A 20,667-nucleotide genomic window follows, 5' to 3' on the forward strand; every position below is an offset into this window, starting at 1 on the left:
GACTGTACTGTGCCCTTCGAAGTGGAAAGGCTCTTAAACATTCATCTCCTTGATTCAAATTTCCTTCTATCCTTCAGGAGACAGGTGATGAATCAGAGTAAAGATGCCACAAACACCAAAGACTTCTAATTTGACACTTGGGAGCAGTTCCTCAGAGGGCCAACAATCTATATTCCTGTAATATCCCCGAGATGACTATACAGGGCAGTGCAGCATGAGTACCGACAGCCTGGGAAACTTAATTGCAATGTACAAATTCGGGTTGTGACAGACAACAGAATTTACATACACAATATTGCCAGTGAACCTTTCATCCATCTCTAAAAAATTTTCCTGGGGCAGGTGTTGAAGTGTAAGCCCTAGTGCCCACATTCAAAGCAAAACACACTCGAACAGTGGCCTGTGTTCCCTCATTACAGCAATTTTTCTTTAGCTCCATTGCAGTAGCAGCTCTGGTTTTGGTTTGTTGGGGTGTTTTTGTGGGGTTTTTTTTTTTTTTTTTGAGGGGAGGGAGGCATGGAAGGAAAGAATTAATCCAAAAGCAAAGATGATCATGTGCAGAATCAGATTTTAGGGACTACAGAGGCTGAAATTTAGGATAAGGGTACAGAAGATAAAAACCCTGAAAAAATGGCTCCTGTGGATTTTTTTCTTTCATGGGGAAGATGAAGAAAGTAACAGAGAGTAAGTAGTAGCAGCTAATAGAAGGAAATAGGAGGTTATGTTTGGAAAGAGAAAACTGAGCTGAAGTACAAGAGCTCCAAAGTGACACCAAACCAAAACTCAAGTTACTCTGTAGTCAAAGAACACACAAGATAAAGGGGATATGGATTCATATGTTTTGGATTTGGTTTCTTTTTTTATTTCATAGAATCATAGAATTGTTTGGGTTGAAAGGGACCTCAAAGATCATCTAGTTCCAATCCCCCTGCCATGGGCAGGGACACCCTCCACTAGACCAGGCTGCCCAAAGCCCCATCCAACCTGGCCTTGAACACTTCCAGGGAGAGGGCATCCACAGCTTCTCTGGGCAACCTGTGCCAGCGCCTCACCACCCTCACAGGGAAGAATTTCTTCCTAATATCTAACCTAAATCTACTCTCTGTTAGTTTAAAGCCATTACCCCTTGTCCTATCACTCCATGCCCTTGTAAACAGTCGCTCTCCAGTTTTCTTGTAGGTCCCTTCAGGTAGTAGAAGGCTGCTATCAGGTCTCCCCAGAGCCTTCTCCTCTCTAGGCTGAACAACCCCACCTCTCAGCCTGTCTTCATAGGAGAGGTGCTCCAGCCCTCTGATCATCTTCATGGCCTCCTCTGGACTTGCTCCAACAGGGCCATGTTCTTCTTACATTGACAGCCCCAGAGCTGAACACAGTACTCCAGGTGGGGTCCAAACTCAAATTTTTGTGCTGAGAAACATGACGTTTTTCAAGACTTTGCTAAATAACTATGCGTCAGCCTCAAGGATATCTGATATTAGAAGTAGCAGCATTCCTATGAACTATCATTAAAATAACGTTTTTCCAGTTCACAAAAACTGGTAGAGAGTCTGGACGACTGTTGGAAGCAGTCACAGGTTGAAGCAGTTGAAGTATTTCATCTCCTTTTTCAAAGAGCACTGGATGGAAGGTAGCCATCTCGAGTGTGCTGCCGGACTCAAAGCCAGAGAAGAACCTGGATCCTGTTCAGCCACTGGAAAGCTTCAGAGTGCATTGTGCTTTGGCATCAGGATTCACCAGGCAGCTGGTGTCCAGCAGGGCAGCTGGGGTCCTTTTTGGAAAGGACTACAACAGGCACCACTTACGCTTTGCTTTAGAACTGTATGAATTCTTATGAAACTCCCTATATATAGCTGGTTTTCTCTCAGAAGAACTAGAGGAACTTAAGGTACTGGAATGTATTCACCGAAACACTGCAAAATCTTTGTCTATTGAGTGGAGGACAGCAAAGACGAAGGACAATGAAAATCTCTTCTAAAGAGGTAACATCCCCTCACATTGTTTGGGGACCCAGCACCAGCTCACATGCTGTAATTTAGATTATGTGGAGAAGCAAATTCTTGCTTACTTAGCTATTGTGCAGATTTTAACCTGTCAGAAGAAATGAGATAAAAAGCAGAAGAAAAAAAAGAAAATCTGACTCATTTCCATAGGGGCATTTAGTACACGAGCAGAGACTGTTCTTTAAGCATTACTCAGCAACCTACTTTGTGAAAATGAGTTTCCAAAAATCCAGCTAGAACACACCTATTGCTTTAATGGGGCCAAAGTTTTACAGCAACTTATTTCAACAGTTAGCAGTATTTTTGACAATAACAAAGCCTAAGCTTTAAAACATACAGGAATGTCGATAAAAGTATGCTTTATGCTGCTATTTCCAGCGTTCTCTAGTTCTCTGCCCAAAAAGTGACTCACTAAACAACCAACATGAGATGATGTAAGGCACCCAATTGCTTTTAGTACTGGGTGCAGATGTGTATGACCAGCTATGCTTCTCTGTTTTCCCAAGCTGTAGAGCAAAGATAAGGCCGAACAGCTTCATTCAGGAATAAGATATCATGCAGGCAAAGGCAGAAGTCAACTCTGCTGCTTGGGAAAATAGTATTCCCCAAAGGAAACTCCAAGAAGAGTCTTCTCCTTTTAAACAGGTGAGGTAGAAGGAAGCAACACAGTGATTAACTCCTGTCAGGTATAGGCATCATGCAATACACAAAATTGTTTGGAACAACAACTGCAGAAATAACATTTGCTGCAGGTTTTGCCTTCAAACACGTGGTGAAGAGCTTGGTTTCTTCTAAAAATGTTCTCCCATGTTTTAGTTTGCATAAATCTACAGCTTTACAGAACACAGATGAACAACTCCCTTCAGCAAGCTTTCCCTCCCCAACTATTTCTACATCCTCTGAAAGCCTACTGATAAACAAAATTGTCAGCCTTTTTAAAGCAGGCTCTCCCATCTTAAGCAAAACATCATTTCACTTTATATTAATGATGCTATTTTTTGTGTTCATGTATTTAATTGAAAGCTGATGAGTGATATTCTTTAACAGTTAGAGCCATCGAAATGAAAACCAAATGCAAGGAATGCAAAAGCAAGCTTGAAATTGCAAACAGAAATAAAAAATGGTTACAGCAGTCATTAAATGCAAAGGCCAGTAGAGAAATCTAGGTGTAACAAAAACAGAATACAAGCATTCACATCACTGTCCTCACAGGAGCTGAGACTCCAATTCAAACCATTTTCCAGGAGATGCAGAATAAAAGTGACTAAGCCTTATTTATTCCCTGCTCTACCCCAAAACAGTCTGCACAAACTTCCCTCTGTAATAAGGAAACTCTTAACCCCCAAGATCTGCATTTTTGGAAACATGAGTTTCAGCAAGACTTAAATTTGCAACAAAGACAGCTGCTGCTACAGTGCTGCTGTCTTGATTACATGCACTAGTAGAACTACTATTTTATTTTATATTTTTTTAAGATGTGTAAGAGCAAAACTTTTCTTTGATAAGCTTCTGGAGTCAGCTCAGATAAGCTGAAGGACAATACTGACAATGCTATTAAAATTTGCATCTGTTCTCCCACTGGAAAACTAGTCAGGCATAGACACACAGTGTTCACCTACATCTGGCTACCGCATACCACAAACCCCATCTGAGAAGCCACATTCAGTTTCCACTATAACGTTGATAATGATACAGCACGACTGGTATCCGAGTAAACACTGCCCTTGAGATCAGAACCCTATGTTTTCCCAATTACAATTATAGTATCGTTCCCTTAAAACAAGGGTTGTCAAATTATATATGAGAAGAAAATAGAAACTATAATGAATAAATGCACTTTTTCCCTTGAATACTTGTCTCATTCAAAGGGAGTGCTGCTTTTGCAAAGTAGACTAAACTAAGCAGCCTACAGCTTATTGCTGCTGCCCCCCCCCCCCCTTCATTATTAAAAGATTTTGTAACAGCAGCATTGTTACAGCCGGTCTCAGCACACGAGGCAAGGAAGAGTAATATTCTCGAAAAAGACAGATGGATCAAGTTCTAAATGTAGTCGGTCACATTTGGGCCTAACAGGCTTCCAAGAGGTAGCTTTCATGTAGCTTTAGGACAAACACTTACTCTATTATCTGCTCATAAATAGACAGAGCCCATTCTGCATTAGTAAGCTTACTTTAAACTTGTGGTTTTCTTCATAACCCACACAAATGAAACTAACCTCTAATTTGTAGTTGAGCCAAATATCTTTGCTGACATCTGTGTCTGAAATCCCAGCGGAACACTCTTACTGATTTTCATCCAACTGTGACAAAATGTATTCAGTGATTACACATTTTATCATCAACACAACTGATAATATATCTCAGATCTACAGAGGGAAAGACATTACTTAGTCTTACTAGGAGCGAGGTAATACGTAGGTTGTTACGCTTTAAGTACTCTGGTAACTTTTGCAGTCAATTCAACATCCTCTGTTCAAAAACTTAACTTACAGCAGTAACAACTTTTTTGCACATCTGAACAGATGTCATTAAAGAAAAACTAAATTCAATCCAGTATTCTATTTCCTTGTCTTTTCAGACACAAAACCCACAGCAAGAACAAACACGCAAGTGAATCCCTGACAGCCAGTTTCCTAATGCCAGAACCAGTATATGATGCTGCTATGGCCATAATACTCTAAATTAACCCTGATTAGAAAGTTTAGAAGCTACTATGTTAGCTATATGCAACTGATAGTTCCAGTTTTGTCTTGAGTTATTTAGTTGCACCCAGTATTATTTGCCACATACAGATCCTACCTTATGCCAGTGATACATTTTATTATGCCAAAAGCCATGCAAGCAGAAGGAAAAAGCATTAGGTAACAGGAGTCACCCTGCTGGTTGTCACCACTGCTGCTCCTGTGCTAGCAGTACTGCTGTAAGGCTCGCTTTGCAAGGCTAGCAGAACTGAATCCCTCGTTCCACCACCCTATTTAGGAAAACTGTCCCACTCTTATATTTAGGGATGGAGTCAAAGGTAGCAATCCCTTGTTGCCTGACCCTGCCTCTGCTGGAAAAAAAACCTCCTGCATGAGAGAAGCATCACCTTCGTTATTATTTTTGAACTTTTGAGCAAGCTTTCTAGCAGAGAGGCTTCAGGACCTGCTCTGAGCATCCATTTACACCTACAACCCCAGACAGAAAACACAAGCACAGTGATAAGCTGGTGCAGGTGCACTGAGGCCTGACAGAAGCTATGGCTGCGCTGCAGGCTGCGTGCCATCACAGATTTTATTTCTGCATTATTACTGGGCAACGCTAAGGTGGATATTGAGACAGCCTGCCAAGATAAATTAAAGGTCTACTGGCCCTTAACAAGAAACAGTATCCCCACCCTTGACTTAGAGGTTACTGGTGACACCGCACATTATGTTCACCTTGCTTTTGTCTTCTGCCTGAAGTTCAGACATACTAAAATGTAATCACGAGTAGTCTTGCATGATTTGAGACACTTGGCTCCCGGTATAAAGACCAACCAGGGATCTCTTCACGCAAGTTCTGTGAACAAAAGACCGTGCTGCCTCCTTTGGCAGCGGGGACACTCGCTGCATATTGTTAGTTTGTGCGCTGCTGAGAAAACATATTGCCACCATTCAGCTGCTCAGGCACTCCAGCCACCGCGCGGGGGAATGCTACACTGAAAACTTTCACAAATTTTTGTTGGAAGCGGGCCCAATGAAGTTGTGGTTGTTACTGGGTGCAAACGCAGTGACTTTATCTCAAGGCATGCTGAGTGTTGAAGTCTTCCAAATAAATTCCTCCACATTGCCCTTAGGGATGACCTATCATCCCAGACCAGAAAATGCTTTCTCACCCCACCTCTGGATGAGGAAAAAGCAAGCCACACTCTCCCTCCCTCCCTCTGCAATTTAAAAGTTATAGTTCTATGAAATCAGGACATACACATGGGGATCATCCCATGCATCGTTTCCAGCTCTGGCTTTTCTAGTTTGAAAATATGAAAGGTTAAGTTCCTGAGCACTTCAGGGATCAGCATGTAATATTAAGTCCTTTTGTTAACTGGTGCTTGGACTATGCAGAGCCTTGATCCCTGGCAATAGGGCTTCAATGATGGAAATATTGACATTATTGATGACAGAAGCACAGCTTCTTAATGTAAACTTTGTAAGGCTGCATGGCTGAATTACTGCAGAAATATCGCAAAGTTGTTTTCTGACCAGTTCAGTTAGGCCAGCCTCTTTTTAACACCCTCCACGCACTAAGCCATTCAAGGGGCTTTATTTTTTTTAAGTGAAAAACGCCACACAATTGTTTTAAGCCACCTACAATGGAACTTGGGGTTTTGTTGCTTGATACAAGCAAATACAAATACTAACCTCATGAATAGTTAAAATCAAAAGCATTTACAAGAAAGATACCCTCCGAAATTCACAGAAGCAAGTAGATTTGACTGAACTTTATGCTTTTGTGAGTAACACCTAAAAATAGGTAGCGTCAGCTAAGCAAGAATTTAATGAGCAGTGGCCAGTATTGTGTGTCTGAGAGATCTGTCCCATTTTTAAACCATCAGAGTTACCAGAGGAAGTGAATACAGGTCCTTGAGATCCAAAAATCTCAGGTGATCACCTCCTTAATTAAGTACCACCACATACCTAAGGGGAGGAAAAAAAGAGCTCACTGTGCTGAAACAGACTAAACCACACTTGGAGATACAAGCCACAATTCAAGCAGAGATTGAAAAGTGCATTTCAAAAGTCTAACAGTACATGCCACACAGAAGACACCACTTAGAAGCACTTATTTGCTATCAATTGCAGGCTAAGATTTTTGATGCATATTTTACTGTACCTTCTGGCTGTACAGATCAGAGACCTGAGAACATAAAGGCCCTTCAATTACTGCTCTCAGCCTGTTAGACTCTTAGAGGTATAGATACAGTTTCACTAGTACCCATTTATGCTTACTTTAATTCATTACCAAAGAAAGACTCAACCTCTTCTCTTTGTGAGCCTTCCCTCAGTCTTCAGATATGAAAGAAACTTTCTGTACCATCTAAAAACTTCAGGCAAGCAAAGGGAAAACACATTTCTTCATTTTCAGCACTGGCAAGCCATAGGGGAAAAAAAAAAGTTGCATCAAACCCTTTTGAACAAGGTTATTCAGCGTTATCAAAGTAATGGTGCCTCCAGGGATGGATTCCAGCCTGTTCCCAAGTATTATCCCCCCAGCACCAAAACCCAGCGACAACACACACCTCATCTGTCAATGCTGGAATAGAGCTGGCGAGAAAAGGGTCTCAGAGACTGTAAAAGCGATTAAACTGGAACTGAATGGAGGTAGGTAAATCACTACCATCAAAGTGTTACAGGCACATAAAGGCACACAGGTGAAGAGGCTAATAAAAACGCTCCTCTAGAAGTGAATACAGCCAAAATATACGGTTTTCAATAAAGGCTTAAAAAAAGGAGACTCGGGAGAGGGGCTGCAAGCAGCTCTCCTCCTGCCTCCTTCCACCTCCCAAAAGGCACCACAAATTGCAGTTATCCTCCCACCTCCCCCAAAACCAGTATTAAAATACTTTTGCCCAGGAGACAGCAGGTTCAAGTCCCTGAAAAGTTTACGCAAAGTTGAACTACAGATTTTTTTTTTTTCCTCCCCCTCTGCAGATTCCCCCTCCTTTTTCAAACGGGAAAAGTCTGCAAGGAGGAGGGAGGACGGGCAGGGGAGAGAAGGCAGGAATGAAAGGCAGTCCCGACCCGCTGCGAGGGGTGCGCAGGCTTCGGCTCCCTACCTGGAGGGTCCATTTCAATGTAAAATATCAGCTCAGTGGAATAGGGCATCATCACTTCCCTCCAGTCCGTGTCATCGCGGTCCATATCCCACACCGTGTTGTACATCGCGACAGTCAAGTCCCGGCAGGTTTATAAATAAGAAATTGGTTTTCTCGGCTTTTAATGGAGAAGGGGGAAAAAAAAAAAGCCGAGACAAATCCACTTCGCTCTAAAAAAAAAAAAAGCACTTCTAGCAAAAAAAAAAAAAATCGCAAAATTAAACTTAATTAAAAAAACCCCACCACACAAGCCACCTCAGCAGCTGCCCTGCAGGAACTAAGATAGGTAGTTATATATATAATATATAGAGAGAGTGCTTCTTTTTGTTTAAAAAGACACCTTTCCACAGAAAAGCCACTTTCCTGAATTCTCGGTAAAAATCGCCATTTTTGGGTTATTTCTGAAAGGGCTGAAATAAAAACAACCCCCCCCACAAAAAGGGGGTGGGGGGGAAGGAGAAGGTGGGAAGAAGCGGATAAAAAGGGGCGATTTCGGTCTCTGGATGAATTCTTTCCGCCGGCGGATGAGAAAGGAGGGGACGGCGGGCAACAATAACGGCGGGCGCGGAGCGCGAGCGGGGCGGGCAGCGCTGGGGGCCGTTCGGCCCGCGGCCCCCGCCGGCTCGGTTCAGCTCAGCGCTGGGCGGACAGCCCTCGGCGGCGTCGCCCGCTGTGCCCAGCTGGCAGCCCCGCACGGCGCAGGCGGCGGCCCCGGGCGGCTCCGGCAGGTCGCAGCCCCGGGCTCTCTGCGGCGCTGCCGGCCCCGCTAGGTTTCATTTTAAGAGGCTCTGAGGGGCCCAACCGTCGCCAACCGCCTCTTGCCGAGGACGAGGCCACGCCCCCCCGACGCCGCGCAGGAGGGGCCCCAGGGGCGGGGCTTCGCGCCGGCTTTTTAACCCCTTCGGGGAGGACTGGGGGGGGGCCGTGCGAGCGGGCGCTTCCACGAGGCAGAGGAGGGGGTGAGCAAAAAAAAAAAAGGAAAAGGAGGAAACGTCTCTCTTCGCGCCGCAGAGACATGTCCGGAAAGAAAGCTTGGCACAAAAGAAAAATCAGTTTCCCCACTTTCTTAACTTTTCGCCACTTCGGCCGCCTCTCTCGCCGCCTTTTCCTAGCGACGCCCCCCCCTTTTCTGAGGCGAGCAGGGGAGGTGGTAGGTCCCTCGGCTGGCCTGTCGCCAAGGGGCTGCTGCCGCGGAGCACGCGCGGGGGGCGGGGGGAGTCGAGCCCAGTTGCCAGAGCTGCTGTCTTTGTCTGAGCGAGCAGGGAGCGTCGGGATTGGCAGAGAGCTCCGGCCGGCTCACCCAGTCAGCTGGCGGCGAAGCCGGCCGGCTCGATGGTGATTGGCTGCGAGCCCCAGTTACTAAGCGGGACAAAGAAAGGCGAGCGCTGAGGTGGAGAGGGGGGACAGGGCTGAGGGGCTGAGCGGGCAGCCCCGGGCCCCGGAGCCCGGCCGGGGCAGCCCCCGGGCTGGGCCGTGCGCCCCGCGCTGCAGCCGGCCCCGACGCTACCGGTGGGGCAAACGGCCCCTGCCCACACGGACGGGGGGGTGTGCATCCCCCCCCGGGCCGGTGCCCCGCAGCGCCGGGCCTACCTGCTACCCTCCAGCCAGGGCCGGGCCCCCTTTGGGGATGGGGTCTGTGGGAGAGGGCCGCGGCCCAGGCCCAGCGGGCCCTTTGCTGGTAGAGCCGCTGTCCCCATCCCTGGCTGGGGCCTGAGCTGGCCGACCCCACCGCACCACCCCCAAGTTGCCTGCCCTGCTGCTGCTGCCGGAAACACAGGCTCTCCTCCCTGCCGTACTTCCACAGATCCCTGGCAGCTGCCTGCTGTGTATTCCAAATGATAACCTGAGCGTTTCAGAGGGCATCATAACCGTTCAGTAACTATAGAGTGTAACCCTCAGGAAAACCCAACACTCTTAATAGCTACATAACGAGGGGAAAAAAAGCAGAGGAAAAGGCACCAGACCGGATGGCTACCTCTCACAAGCCTTGGGATAAATCTGAGCTGCAAACACACCTGAAACTGAACCTCAGCCTGCCTGCCAGCCATATCCCAATGGCCAGACCCTGAGCCCGCAGCCCACAAGCACTGTTGGGAGGCAGAAGTGCAGCCAGCTCGGCAGTCAGCCTTGGTCTTAGCACGGTGAAGTATCCTAAAAGAAAGGCAAAATGACAGCTGTAGAGAAATTAAGGAAAAGCCCTTTCCGGAGACTTCCAACCAATGACACAGGCACAAGGATGGATGAGCACCTTGATCTGCTGTGGAGATGTCAGGGAACATTAGAAAACCCAGCACTGAAGTTGTCTGCTTTATTTGCACATAGAAGCATGGAAGACTAAGTTGTGACTAATTTCTCCTGCTTTAGCACTAGGTAGACAGCTCCTGAAAACATACTCCTGGCTTAGGTGAACTGGAGGATGACGGCAACATTGAATAACTGAAAAGCTATATTCTATGTAAGAGTATGTGGGAAGAGCTGGGTGCAGAGGATCTGAAGTTTGCCGATGTATCACAACTTCCATACCAAGCAACTGAGAGCAGTGCTGTTCCAGTAATAGAGCTCCTTGAGGGATGGACAGCTGCAGAGGAGCACAGAGCTTTGATTCAAATAACTTACTGTAGATAAATTAATTTTATATCCCCATCCATAAACTCTGATTAATCCGTGATAAGCAGATATGATTCCTTTTTCTAATTTTTAAATTAAATTTCTTGGGCTGATACAATATATCAGCTCGAGCTTGCTCAAAGTGAAATGTCCTCCTTGGAAGCACACCCCTCTCCCCCAGTGAAATTTAAGTTGGTACCATGGGCACAAACCATCTGCTGGCGGTGCATGGGGCAGGGCTGCTCAGCCCCACGAGGGTTGGGCGGTGGGTGCAGGTGGAGGTTTGAACACTGCTTTGCAGACCCTCCAGAGCTGAGAAATGGGACTGCTGTCCCTACAGCAGCCCCCAAAACATGGATTAGCAGCTCTGGCAGGAGGAGGGGAGGAGGAGACAGGCTCGGGTTGAAATTCATTTTCCCCCTTCCTGCACCTCATTATAAGTTCCACCCACATAAGACCTAATTACTTGGCTTTTATGCTGGCAAAGTAGATTTCATCCTTGCTGTTTCCCATGGTGGTTGCCTTCATTTTCATGGCGGCACTGATGGTTACAGCTTATTGATGTTTTCACTTTAGTGATTTAAAGCCGAATACATTTTGTTATTAACACTGGTTTCTCTCATTGCTGCTTTAATCAAAGATGCAATTTAAGGCAAAGGATTGTGTGTAATGGTAAACAGTAGGATAATGCCTTGAGAGAACAGAATATTAATGTGTTTTTATTTCTCAAAACTGTGCTCATAAAATATCCAGGATTACTTGGTTCACAACACGCATGCATGGGGTGCTCCCTTTCCTACCCCACTGCCTGCCTTGCAATAGGGGCAAATGGTTGCGTGCATATGCGTGCCGAGGGGGGAGAGAAAGGCACATGTGCTGCCTTACACACTGCAAAATCCCCTCTGCCTGTGTGTCTCTCATCGATGGGCACAAAATCTGAGCATCCAGCACCGCGGCAGTGCCCTCGGAGAACAGAAACAAAACTGGGAGCATGCCGAGTGCTCGGCGATGCTCGAGGTCTGGCTGAGCACTAGATCACCCCAAGTTGGGAAAAGCTGCATTCAAACACTGAAATAAAATAACGATGATAATGACAATGCTTGAGCAGGGGGCACAGTGCTCGAGAAAGGGTCCTGGTGCCCCACGCTAAGGCTGAAAGACAAGAAGCAAGCACAGTGTCTGCTGCCTCCCCGTTGTCCCCGTGTCGACAGCCATGCATTCGCTCACTTTCATTTCCTTGGATCTGACAATTTGCATTTCAAGGCAAGATTAAATATTGAAGTTTTGAGCGCTTCCATGTGCTTCAGGAGGAGCCGAACGGACCCACGCTGGAACCGGCTGAACACAGAAAAGCCATTTGTGCCAAACTGCTTGGTTTCCTCTTTGCCGAGCCATGATAATGTGATATCCGACAGCTGAATGTAGGCCACAACAGGCTTTTATAGTTGGAGGGGTGGAGGAGGGAGGGGGGCTGAATCCACAGTGCTGCCAGCCAAACGCACTGAAATGATGAGAGATTTTTGGGGCTGGCTGGAGACTCCTGGCCACTCCTGAGATCCAAATATTAGCTTCACTGTTAGCACAAGCTCAGGGTCTCGCTGGAGGGGAGCTTGTAGAAGGTAGAGCTGTGTTCACGTTGGAAAGGACGACTCCCTGGCCGGCAGTAAATGCTACATGAAATTACTGGCCGCGCACTGCACAGACACCAGGATTTGTGGAGTATCTGCCGTAATTGGTGGCCAGCTTCCCACGGGGGCAGCCGCATCTTGCAAGTAACAGCATGAGAACAACCAGTTGCGGTGGTTGGGTTTAGTTAACAGATTATTCCTGCCTGTTTCTCACCTCCTGGTGACGAGGAGACGAGGGAAGGCAGGAGGGTTAGTCTGCTTTGGCTCAGACACTGCCACCGGGGTCTCAGCACGGCTCAGCGTGCTGCAAGCCAAACCTGGGGCTTGCTGGCAGAAGAAGTGGTGGGAAAGGCAGAGGGTCATCCTGTCTTCCTGAACCAGCGCGGTGCTGGCAGCACGGGGACGGTGCAAGCACTGTCTGTCCCTTGAATTGTACAATCTGAGCTCCGAAAATACCCCAGGACCACGAAGCATTTGCCACCAGATTAAGAGTATTAACCCCTGTGGGGGTGAAGGAGCAGCAGTTTCCCTCCCTGCATACTCCTGCACCTTCACGTGAAATGTAATCGGTGGTTTTCAAAAAGAATTTGCTTCCTCCTCTGTGCTTTAGAGTAATTTTATGTCCTAATAGACTGCAAAACAGTTGCCTCGCTCCACCCCAGATGTGGCCGCATTTCTGTGGTGAGGAAAAACTCTGGCAAGTGTGCCGAAATTGGGTGCTTTGGTTTGAAAATTACACATTGCATTAAAAACCTGTATTAAAGAATAATATGCGGTCCGCAAAAGCATTCAAATGAAACACTTCGGTGTTAGGAAGTGTCTTATTTACCGCTGTCGGAGCAGCCCTCTTCCCTCCCGTGTCCACACAAGAAGGAAAGATCAAAATAGGGGCTCACCTAGAGGTCGTAGCACAATACATGCACACGGAGTTGAGTGTGCGAGGAATCATACATTAGGCATTTCCTAACTTAAAAGCATTTGGCTTTGCATTGTAAACAACATTCTTTTAACATAGGAAATAACATTTAAAAAAAGAAATAGGAATAAGATCTTTTAAATAAATGTCTACAACGTAGGTTATTGCAGCTGGACCTAAGGTATTCCTCAGCAAGGTTTGGACTGGCCTTTCCTCACGGCTCCAGAGGTTTCTGCCCCAAAAATTGCAGGAGTAACGGTCGGGGTTGGAAGCAGAAAGCTGCTCTCTGGCGAGGGGAGAGGAGGTGTGTGTGGCTTTTGCAGCCGGGCTTTTGCGTATGCCAACCTTGTGCTCTGCCCACTGGTGTCCGGAGTGGGCACATCTGCCCCAAAGGGTGCCCGGGGATGGGTGTGCGAGGGGGTGGGCACAGGGGGGTGAGGGAAAGGACACGCCGCGCTGAGCTGTGCTGAATTGCTGCTTTGGCAGACAGCACTGGGCCAGCTCTTTAGAAAGTTCACGTTCAGTTATTGTTTTGACAGGCTGCCAAAGTTTTCCTGAGGAATGCAGGCAACAGAAGGGAAATGGCGATTTTCAAACTTTTTTTTTATAACTCAGCCAAACCAGAATGGAATTTCATGGGAAAAGCGAAAGGTACATCTCTAGCCTCGGGGCATTGTTGCTGCCAAATTTCAGAGCCTGGCTGCAAACAATGGAGGTGTCGGAGCATCTCCAAAGCAGTGCACACTTGCACGCACTCGCATGTGCTCACGCACACTCGCACTCACACACGAACTGGAAGCATCTTCTCTAATGGTGAGTGCTCCCACCCTACACCCAGCGCCCCCAGAATACTGATATTAACCCATAGCGCTTAAAAAAAAAGCAGAAGAGAAAGCTGTTTTGCAGCTGATGAAAGGTTTGGGACTTGGCCTTGGGAGGACACTTACATCCTCTCCCCACCCCGATCCTAGCTGTGCACAGTGCTTCGGGGACCCCACGGCCATCGGGGACACCCCTTTTCCCCACACACACTCTTCATGATGTCTGTCCCAGAGCCAATGGGTATTTTTGCAGATCTTTACCCCTAGGAAGGGCAGGAGGTTGCAAGCTCCCCTCCTCCTCCTCCTCCTCCTGCTCCACGGAGGTGGCAGAGCAGCCGGTGAGCCGGGCTCCGGCACTGCGGCACCCTGGGGTCTGCGGGGCCGTGGAACCGGGCTGGGGAGCTGCCAGTTACCTTATATTTTCCAGTACACTAATTTCTCTTGTCATCTTGCCAGTGACAAACAGAGAGAGTTAAACAGAGCAATCCATTAAAGAAGCAGCCTGACAGACCGATTGTTAAGGGTTTCAGCGATCCCCATTTACACTGGCTTGAAAAAAATTTCGCCTCAAGCAGTTCCAATTACAGAATTATCGGACCACACTCCGGTCCCTTTGTGCACTTCGCATCTCTGTCATCGTTCCAGGCCTCTCTCTATTTGGTCGCTTGGAAATGGTAAGCAAAATGGAAGGAGACTTGTAACAAGTTCAGAGAAATTAGAGGGGAAAAAAGAGAGAGAAAAAAGGCACCCCACCAGTTCTAATGTTCTTAACCGGGACATTTTTGAAATAGAACACTATATAGGAATTTAAAATATTTTTCACTTCCTCTATTCATTGCTTTAATGCAATGGAACTACTTGCTCAGATTTTTTTTCCAAGGAATGTACAATAACCACTCTGTAAATTCCTCAGGTCTGATTTTAAGAGGAACTGCAGAACTTTATTCATGGAGGAAAGGAATAATCCCAGTACCTTCCTGTAATAACTCTTTCTTTTTAATAAACATAGCAGCGTATGTTTTGATCACAGCCAGCGATGCAGGCGGCAGGAAGAGGAAATCAATGGCAGGTCTAGGAAAAGCGAGGTCTTATCCTGCTTTGCTGCCATCCCACTTGGTGACCTTCAGGCTGAATTGCCAGCACTGGTTTGAAGGTGGCACCATTCCTGGTAGGAGGAATTCTGGAAAAGCCCAGATGAGTGGTTACTTTTGCAAATGCAAAGCTTGAACTCTGTAGGTTTGCTTTTATTGTGAAAAAAATCCTAACAACCCAACACAATAGTTTTCCTACCCTGGGATGCAAAACTGAAGGGTTCCGTCACCCTTCACCCATGGCTGGGCCAGGAACTGTCACCCACGACGCAGCAGCTATGTGACATAGATGTTATGCCCCCGGCCAAACCTGACCTCACCCTTTTATCTTCCAGCAAAGTCTCCTGTTCCTGGCTTCCCGAACAATTTTACAATCCCATAGCTAGTGCTATCCTAGTACTGGTACCCTTGTATATCCATAACATGTTACCCCACAGTAAGAAAACAACCCCCTTTTCTTACAGTGGAGATCATCTAGTTTCTCGGGGAGGATAACTGAGCAAATCCATCCCTACGTACTGCTGCGGGTGGTTTGAGATCAGGCTTTGGTGCTAATGCACGAGCAAACACCAGCTTTGCTCTCGCCCTAAACAGGAGGAAGTTTCTCGTGGCCGGGTCCTCAGTCCTGCCATGGGACTCCCCTGTCCCCGTCCCCTTCCCTGAGATGCGGCGGAGCTGACCCATTGTTCTTCGGGTCCAGGGAACCTCACTGCAACGCATCCGTATTCAGAGCTCTGCCCAGCCGCCGTAACGGAGAGTCCCAGGTTTTGGGTGGAGATTGAAAGTGGGAGAAGAAAACCCATAACAGCCCAGGGAGCTCTCGGGGGTATTGAAAAGTCATCTAATTTCTTATTAATCACTTAGGCCAAGAATTCAAATGTCGGCAGCGTGTTGGCTGGGGTTGCTTTCCTTGCAGTTCTCCACATGCAGTTCATGCCTTGGAAAATGACCCATTTACCATCATGCATTGTTGCTTAGCTACACGCGCTTTCCCTCTAAGTTTTCCCAAATGGAAACATGGCTCTATTTGCTTTGGAGATCATTTTCCCTGACTTTCTTTGCTTTACAGTAAATAAGCACATGAAGAACAGCCTCTGAACGCTAACCAGGAAATAAAACAAACAGTGCTGTGTAGGATAATCATTTAAAAACCAGCATATGGACACGATGCCTTCCTTGTCCAGCCAAGGCGATGGGCAGGGAGGGCTTGAGCAAAGGCAACTTGCAGATCATCTTCTTCAAGACCATTTTTTGTCTGTCTTTTGCATTAAGGTTCTTTCCCTGCTGAAGATTTCCAAACCTAAAAGGGGAATTCAGTTGAGTAACGCTGAGTTCCCAAGAGAAGAATATTAATTTCTTGAAGGACAGGTGGGACTTTAGGGCACCGAGAACTCACTCCGTGTCTCCGCTGCCACGCTTGCCTTGCGGAGTCCTAGGCATCCTCTAGAAACATGCAGGAAAATATCTCCTTTGTCCCTGCAAACCACCACACTGCTCAGCACCATCAGACAGGACTTTATCACCATCAAACCCCCAAATTTCACAGATTCACTAAGTTCCGGCTGCAGTGGCATAGCTCTCGATGGGCACGTGCTTGCAGATCAGCCACCGCAGCATGAAATTCAGCTTGGGCTAAAAACCAGCCCAGCACACCAGGTAAATCCTTCGGCCATTTGCTGGGAGCCTGAGCCCATCAGTGCCTGCGCTGCACAGACGTCCTCTAAACGTGCAACAAATCCAGAGCATTTGGAAGGCATCAGCTTTACTGCCCATGCACGGAGGGACTGCGCAGCATGTGCGCGGCTGGTCCCCTGCCTCCCAGGAGCGTTGGTCTTGCTAAGCACGTGCCTTAGGGCTGAGCTGTGCTGGCACGGTGCTCGTGTCCGGGATTTCCAGATGTCCGGCAGTTCTGTTCCTCAAGGATCAGACAAAACTTGCAACATCTTCAGATTTTACGGAGGACAAAGGTTTTGGGTAAAAAGGTGGCCGGGTCTGTGTCACAACACATAGGTTGGTAGAGACCAAAGTTCAAAACCTTTGTTTCTCGGCGCCATGAACGCACGCGGGATGTGAGCTCTTTGCAGAGCGTAGGCAAAGCCGGCAGCTGCCAGAGCGCTGGGTGCCTGCAGCTTCCAGGGGGAGGTGGACGCCACAAAGGGTGAGCTCTTGCCCTGCCTTCTGCTGACAAAGCATAAAATCTTTATTGTCTCCAAAGGAAAAAGGGGAGAGACAAAGTAAATAGTGTGATACTGATTACCGGGGCCAACATACTGGTCTAAGGTTTAATACAACAGTTTCCAGGCCAAGAACCTGCCAGAAAGTGAAGAGGGGTATTGTGCCTATGCAAATCCCAGCCGGTGGGTTAACACATCTGAACACTGCGTGCTCTGTGAGAGCTGCCAGCACCTGAAGAAGCCACCTTTACTGCCCCGCCGCTTGGAAGCTCTTATCTTGCTTTGACCAAACGTACACAATACAACTTTGTTTTAGGCGGTACCTCCCAGACGAACGGCCTCTTAAAAGTGCTTTGAGGAATTAAATGAGAGAAAACAGTAGGAGGGGGAGAGGCAGGGGAAGGAGAGAAAAGCTTGCTGCTGCACTGCAGGAGGCAAGGTTGGTGGATACTAAAACCATTAAACGATGAGATAGGACCAACGTCAGCCTGGAAGAGGCAAACAGGTGACCAGGCTGTCTGCCACCAGAGGCCCCCCCCCGAGACAGAGCCTTGGTGGTCCCAATCACTTCACCAGCCCCTGTGTCCCTGCAGCAAGGATGGGGGGATGCTGTCTGCATCTGCAGCACTCTGGCTAACCTACCCGCACCTCCGCACACCCCGAGCTCAAACACAGAATCACAGAATCACAGAACGGTAGGGTTGGAAGGGACCTCTAGGATCATCCAGTCCAACCCCCCCTGATAAAGTAGGATCACCAGGCAGGTTTTGACTGTCTCCAGATACACATCATCCTCATCCTCATGGCACGGCCCCATGGCCCCGGCTCCCCGCAGCAGGTGCGTTTCAGCACAGGCATTTTGGGGACCCTGGTGGGTGATGGGATCAGCGTGTCCTCTCCTTCCCTTTGCCTTTGCATTCCTGCAGCTGGGGCCAAATCCTGCTTCTTGCACTCCTCTCTGGACTCTGCAGTTGATGGACAGATGCCATGTCTCTCTTGCCCTGGGGAAAGGATGGAAACCTGCTTTTTGGAAGCATGAGTGTCTCCTAGCCAGAGCCACGGGCTCCTGCTGCCAGCAGCGGCAGGGAACAGGGCATCGCTGACACAGAAGGTAATGGGAGGACCAGCACAGTGATGCTCATGGGACCAGACATCAGTGCTGCCATGCTGCCAGAGGGAAGGCAGCACGGATGGCCGAGAGCTCTGGCAAATCAACCCGAAATGCAGAACCAGTGCTGATCTCCTTGCAGACACTTTGTAGCTGTGAGAAGTCCCGCCACCGCCACCACCCTCTGCGGTCCCCACAGCTGGCTGGGGCTGGAGGGGACACATCGTCCCCCACCCTGCCCTGGATGGCAGAGTGTTATCTGTGCCTGCAAATTGCAGTAGGGGAGGATGTCAGGCTGCACTTCACCTGGCAGCACTGGGCAGGGCTGGCCCGCTGCCCGGGCTTCTCTTTCCCACTGCGGTAACGCATGCTGGGTGCTCCGATTTTTGCAAAGGGAGAGCCGCTGGGAAGTGGCCGTGGCTCAGCTGCTGCATCCTTAATCCGGGGCCCAGGGTGGCCGCAGGGGCGCGGTGGCCAGGGCAGAGGTGGCCCCCGGTCAGTGTCCCTGCCTGCCTCTGCAGCCCTGCAGCTCTCCGAGTGGATCCTGCCTCCCTCCCGCTGCTCCCCAAGGGGACGTGCCATCCCACGGTCAGAGCATCCCGCTGGCTGACGCCATCGCTCCAGCACCGAGCAGTGCCTCGTCCGTCACTCCAGCTCGCTCCAGGCTGAGCACCCACATTAGGTCCTGGAGCTGAATCAGGCCAAGGGCAGTTTTCATTCATGGAAATCCCTGTAGTTTTATTGTCTTTAAAAGCCTGGAAAGACCTGCCTGTTGCTCAGACAAATGGCAGGCAGGCAGGGTAACAGTCTGGCAGCACCTCCCCTTCGCCCTGTGTCCTTCCTGGGCACCCTTTGGGGCCCAGCCCCGCCAGCACCCGGTGCCCCCCGTAGTTGGTTTGGAGTTGAAAATCAAACATGAAAAGGGCTCTTTCAGCAAGGGCTATTTCCACATCAAATGCCTACCTCTAGTCCTGAGCCGCTGGGGAGAGAGCTCTTCATAAAAGGATAGGGAAGATTAATATTATTTTTCAAAAGTATAATGGGAGGTTTCCACTCCCCAAGCACTTCAGAGCTGCTTTTTGCACAAAGCCAGAATAATTCCATCCCCAAAGGAGAGAGGAAAAGAAAAACACATTAGAGAATGCCTGAAAACACAGTTGGTGTGAATAGAAACGTTCACGTCACCGTCACTTTGGGGGCTGGAGGAGGCTGCTGCTGGGACAGCCTGACTTTCTCAGGAGGATGCATGTCCTCCATCCTCACTCAGAGCAGCAGGGTCGTTCCAGACGCCTGCTCGAGCACAGGGAACACAGGGAGGTGGGAAGAGGCACAGATGGACTGTTGGAGTTCCAGATTGGTGGGAGAGGGAAGGAGAGGACAAGGGGTGGAGAAGATGCTGGGAGCACCCTCTTGGGCAAGGGGAACAGGGGAAAGTCTGCTGCCAGGTACAACCCTCCTGTGGCTCCACAGAGAGGAAGGTGGCACGAATCTGTCCCAGCGGCTGGCCGGCAGTGTGCCCAGATTGCGGCACTGCTCTGCCTTGGAAAGGCACCTGCGGCCTCAACATCTTCCTCTTCAAAGCATGCCATAGCATCATGGGGGAACCACATCTCAGCAGCCTTGACAGCAAGTTTTTGCTTCGTGAGCGGAAGTCATCGGGCCAGACAGATGTATAAACAATTATTTGATCACTTCCACTGCAGGAACCAACTTGAAAAATACCTTGAATTTGCAAGCTTGCAGCCTGCTTCTGAGAAACCAGACTAGGAGCAAGCTCCCACCCTGGAAAATCCCTCGCCTGTGTCTGCTGGGCATCCTTTCCTGTGCCGGGAAGGGTTGGGCCAAATGCAGAAGATGCCGTGGGGCTGACAGAGCTGCTCTGGGACAATGTCCCCGGGCTGCTGGGTCAGGGGTGGCAGGGCTCAGCATCTGGGAGGTGATCTGTCCTTGGGTGACTTAGTGCCTTGCTTGCTTTCTGCTTCTTGCTCATTCAACAGATGGGGCTGAATCTCTCACAAGCATGTACCTTGCCTTCCTCTGGACTTGGGGTGCAAATGTGAAGTGTGGGACAGTCCTTGCAGCCCCAAGCCTCACAGGCATTGGTGACGTGAGACTCTCTGGTTTTCACTTAACAAATGGGTAGGGAGAAAATCCTTGTGGGTTAGGGAGAGAAAAATGCAAAACGTGATCCCAAAGGCTGAGATAAATCCTTCTGGTTAAGCCAAATCTTGCATTTTCCCAATGCTTGGGGTTGCCCATCCATGAAGAGGGCTGGAGCAGGCATCTTCACCACTTAAAGCCCACTTAAGCCCTTAAAGAAATGCTTGAGTGGTGCTTCAGGTTCATCCACTGGCCACCACAAGGGCAAAGATTTCACATTCACCCAAGAAAACTGAAAAATCCCCCAGACTCTCCATTGGAGATTGCAGCCGATGGCCGGAGAGCAATGACAGGAGAAAGAAGCAGCAAGAGAGTGGCCGGGGAGCGGTT

General features: G+C 48.6%; 1 protein-coding gene across 2 annotated transcripts in view; it reads right to left on the reverse strand.

The window, feature by feature from the left end:
- PIK3R3 (phosphoinositide-3-kinase regulatory subunit 3) overlaps positions 1-20,667 on the reverse strand; it is an 83,191-nt gene that overhangs the window by 25,379 nt on the left and 37,145 nt on the right. The window contains exon 1 of one of the 2 annotated variants that reach the window (XM_054833552.1): positions 7,794-8,661. The exons of the other annotated variant lie outside the window; for it this stretch is intronic. Within the exon in view, the coding sequence (XP_054689527.1) occupies positions 7,794-7,899 (106 nt within the window). The 5' untranslated portion in view covers positions 7,900-8,661. Of the gene's footprint in view, positions 1-7,793; positions 8,662-20,667 lie in introns of those variants that run through there. 2 annotated transcript variants of the gene reach the window in all.

Source organism: Grus americana, chromosome 8 (assembly GCF_028858705.1).
Source record: "Grus americana isolate bGruAme1 chromosome 8, bGruAme1.mat, whole genome shotgun sequence".
NCBI lineage: Eukaryota > Metazoa > Chordata > Aves > Gruiformes > Gruidae > Grus > Grus americana.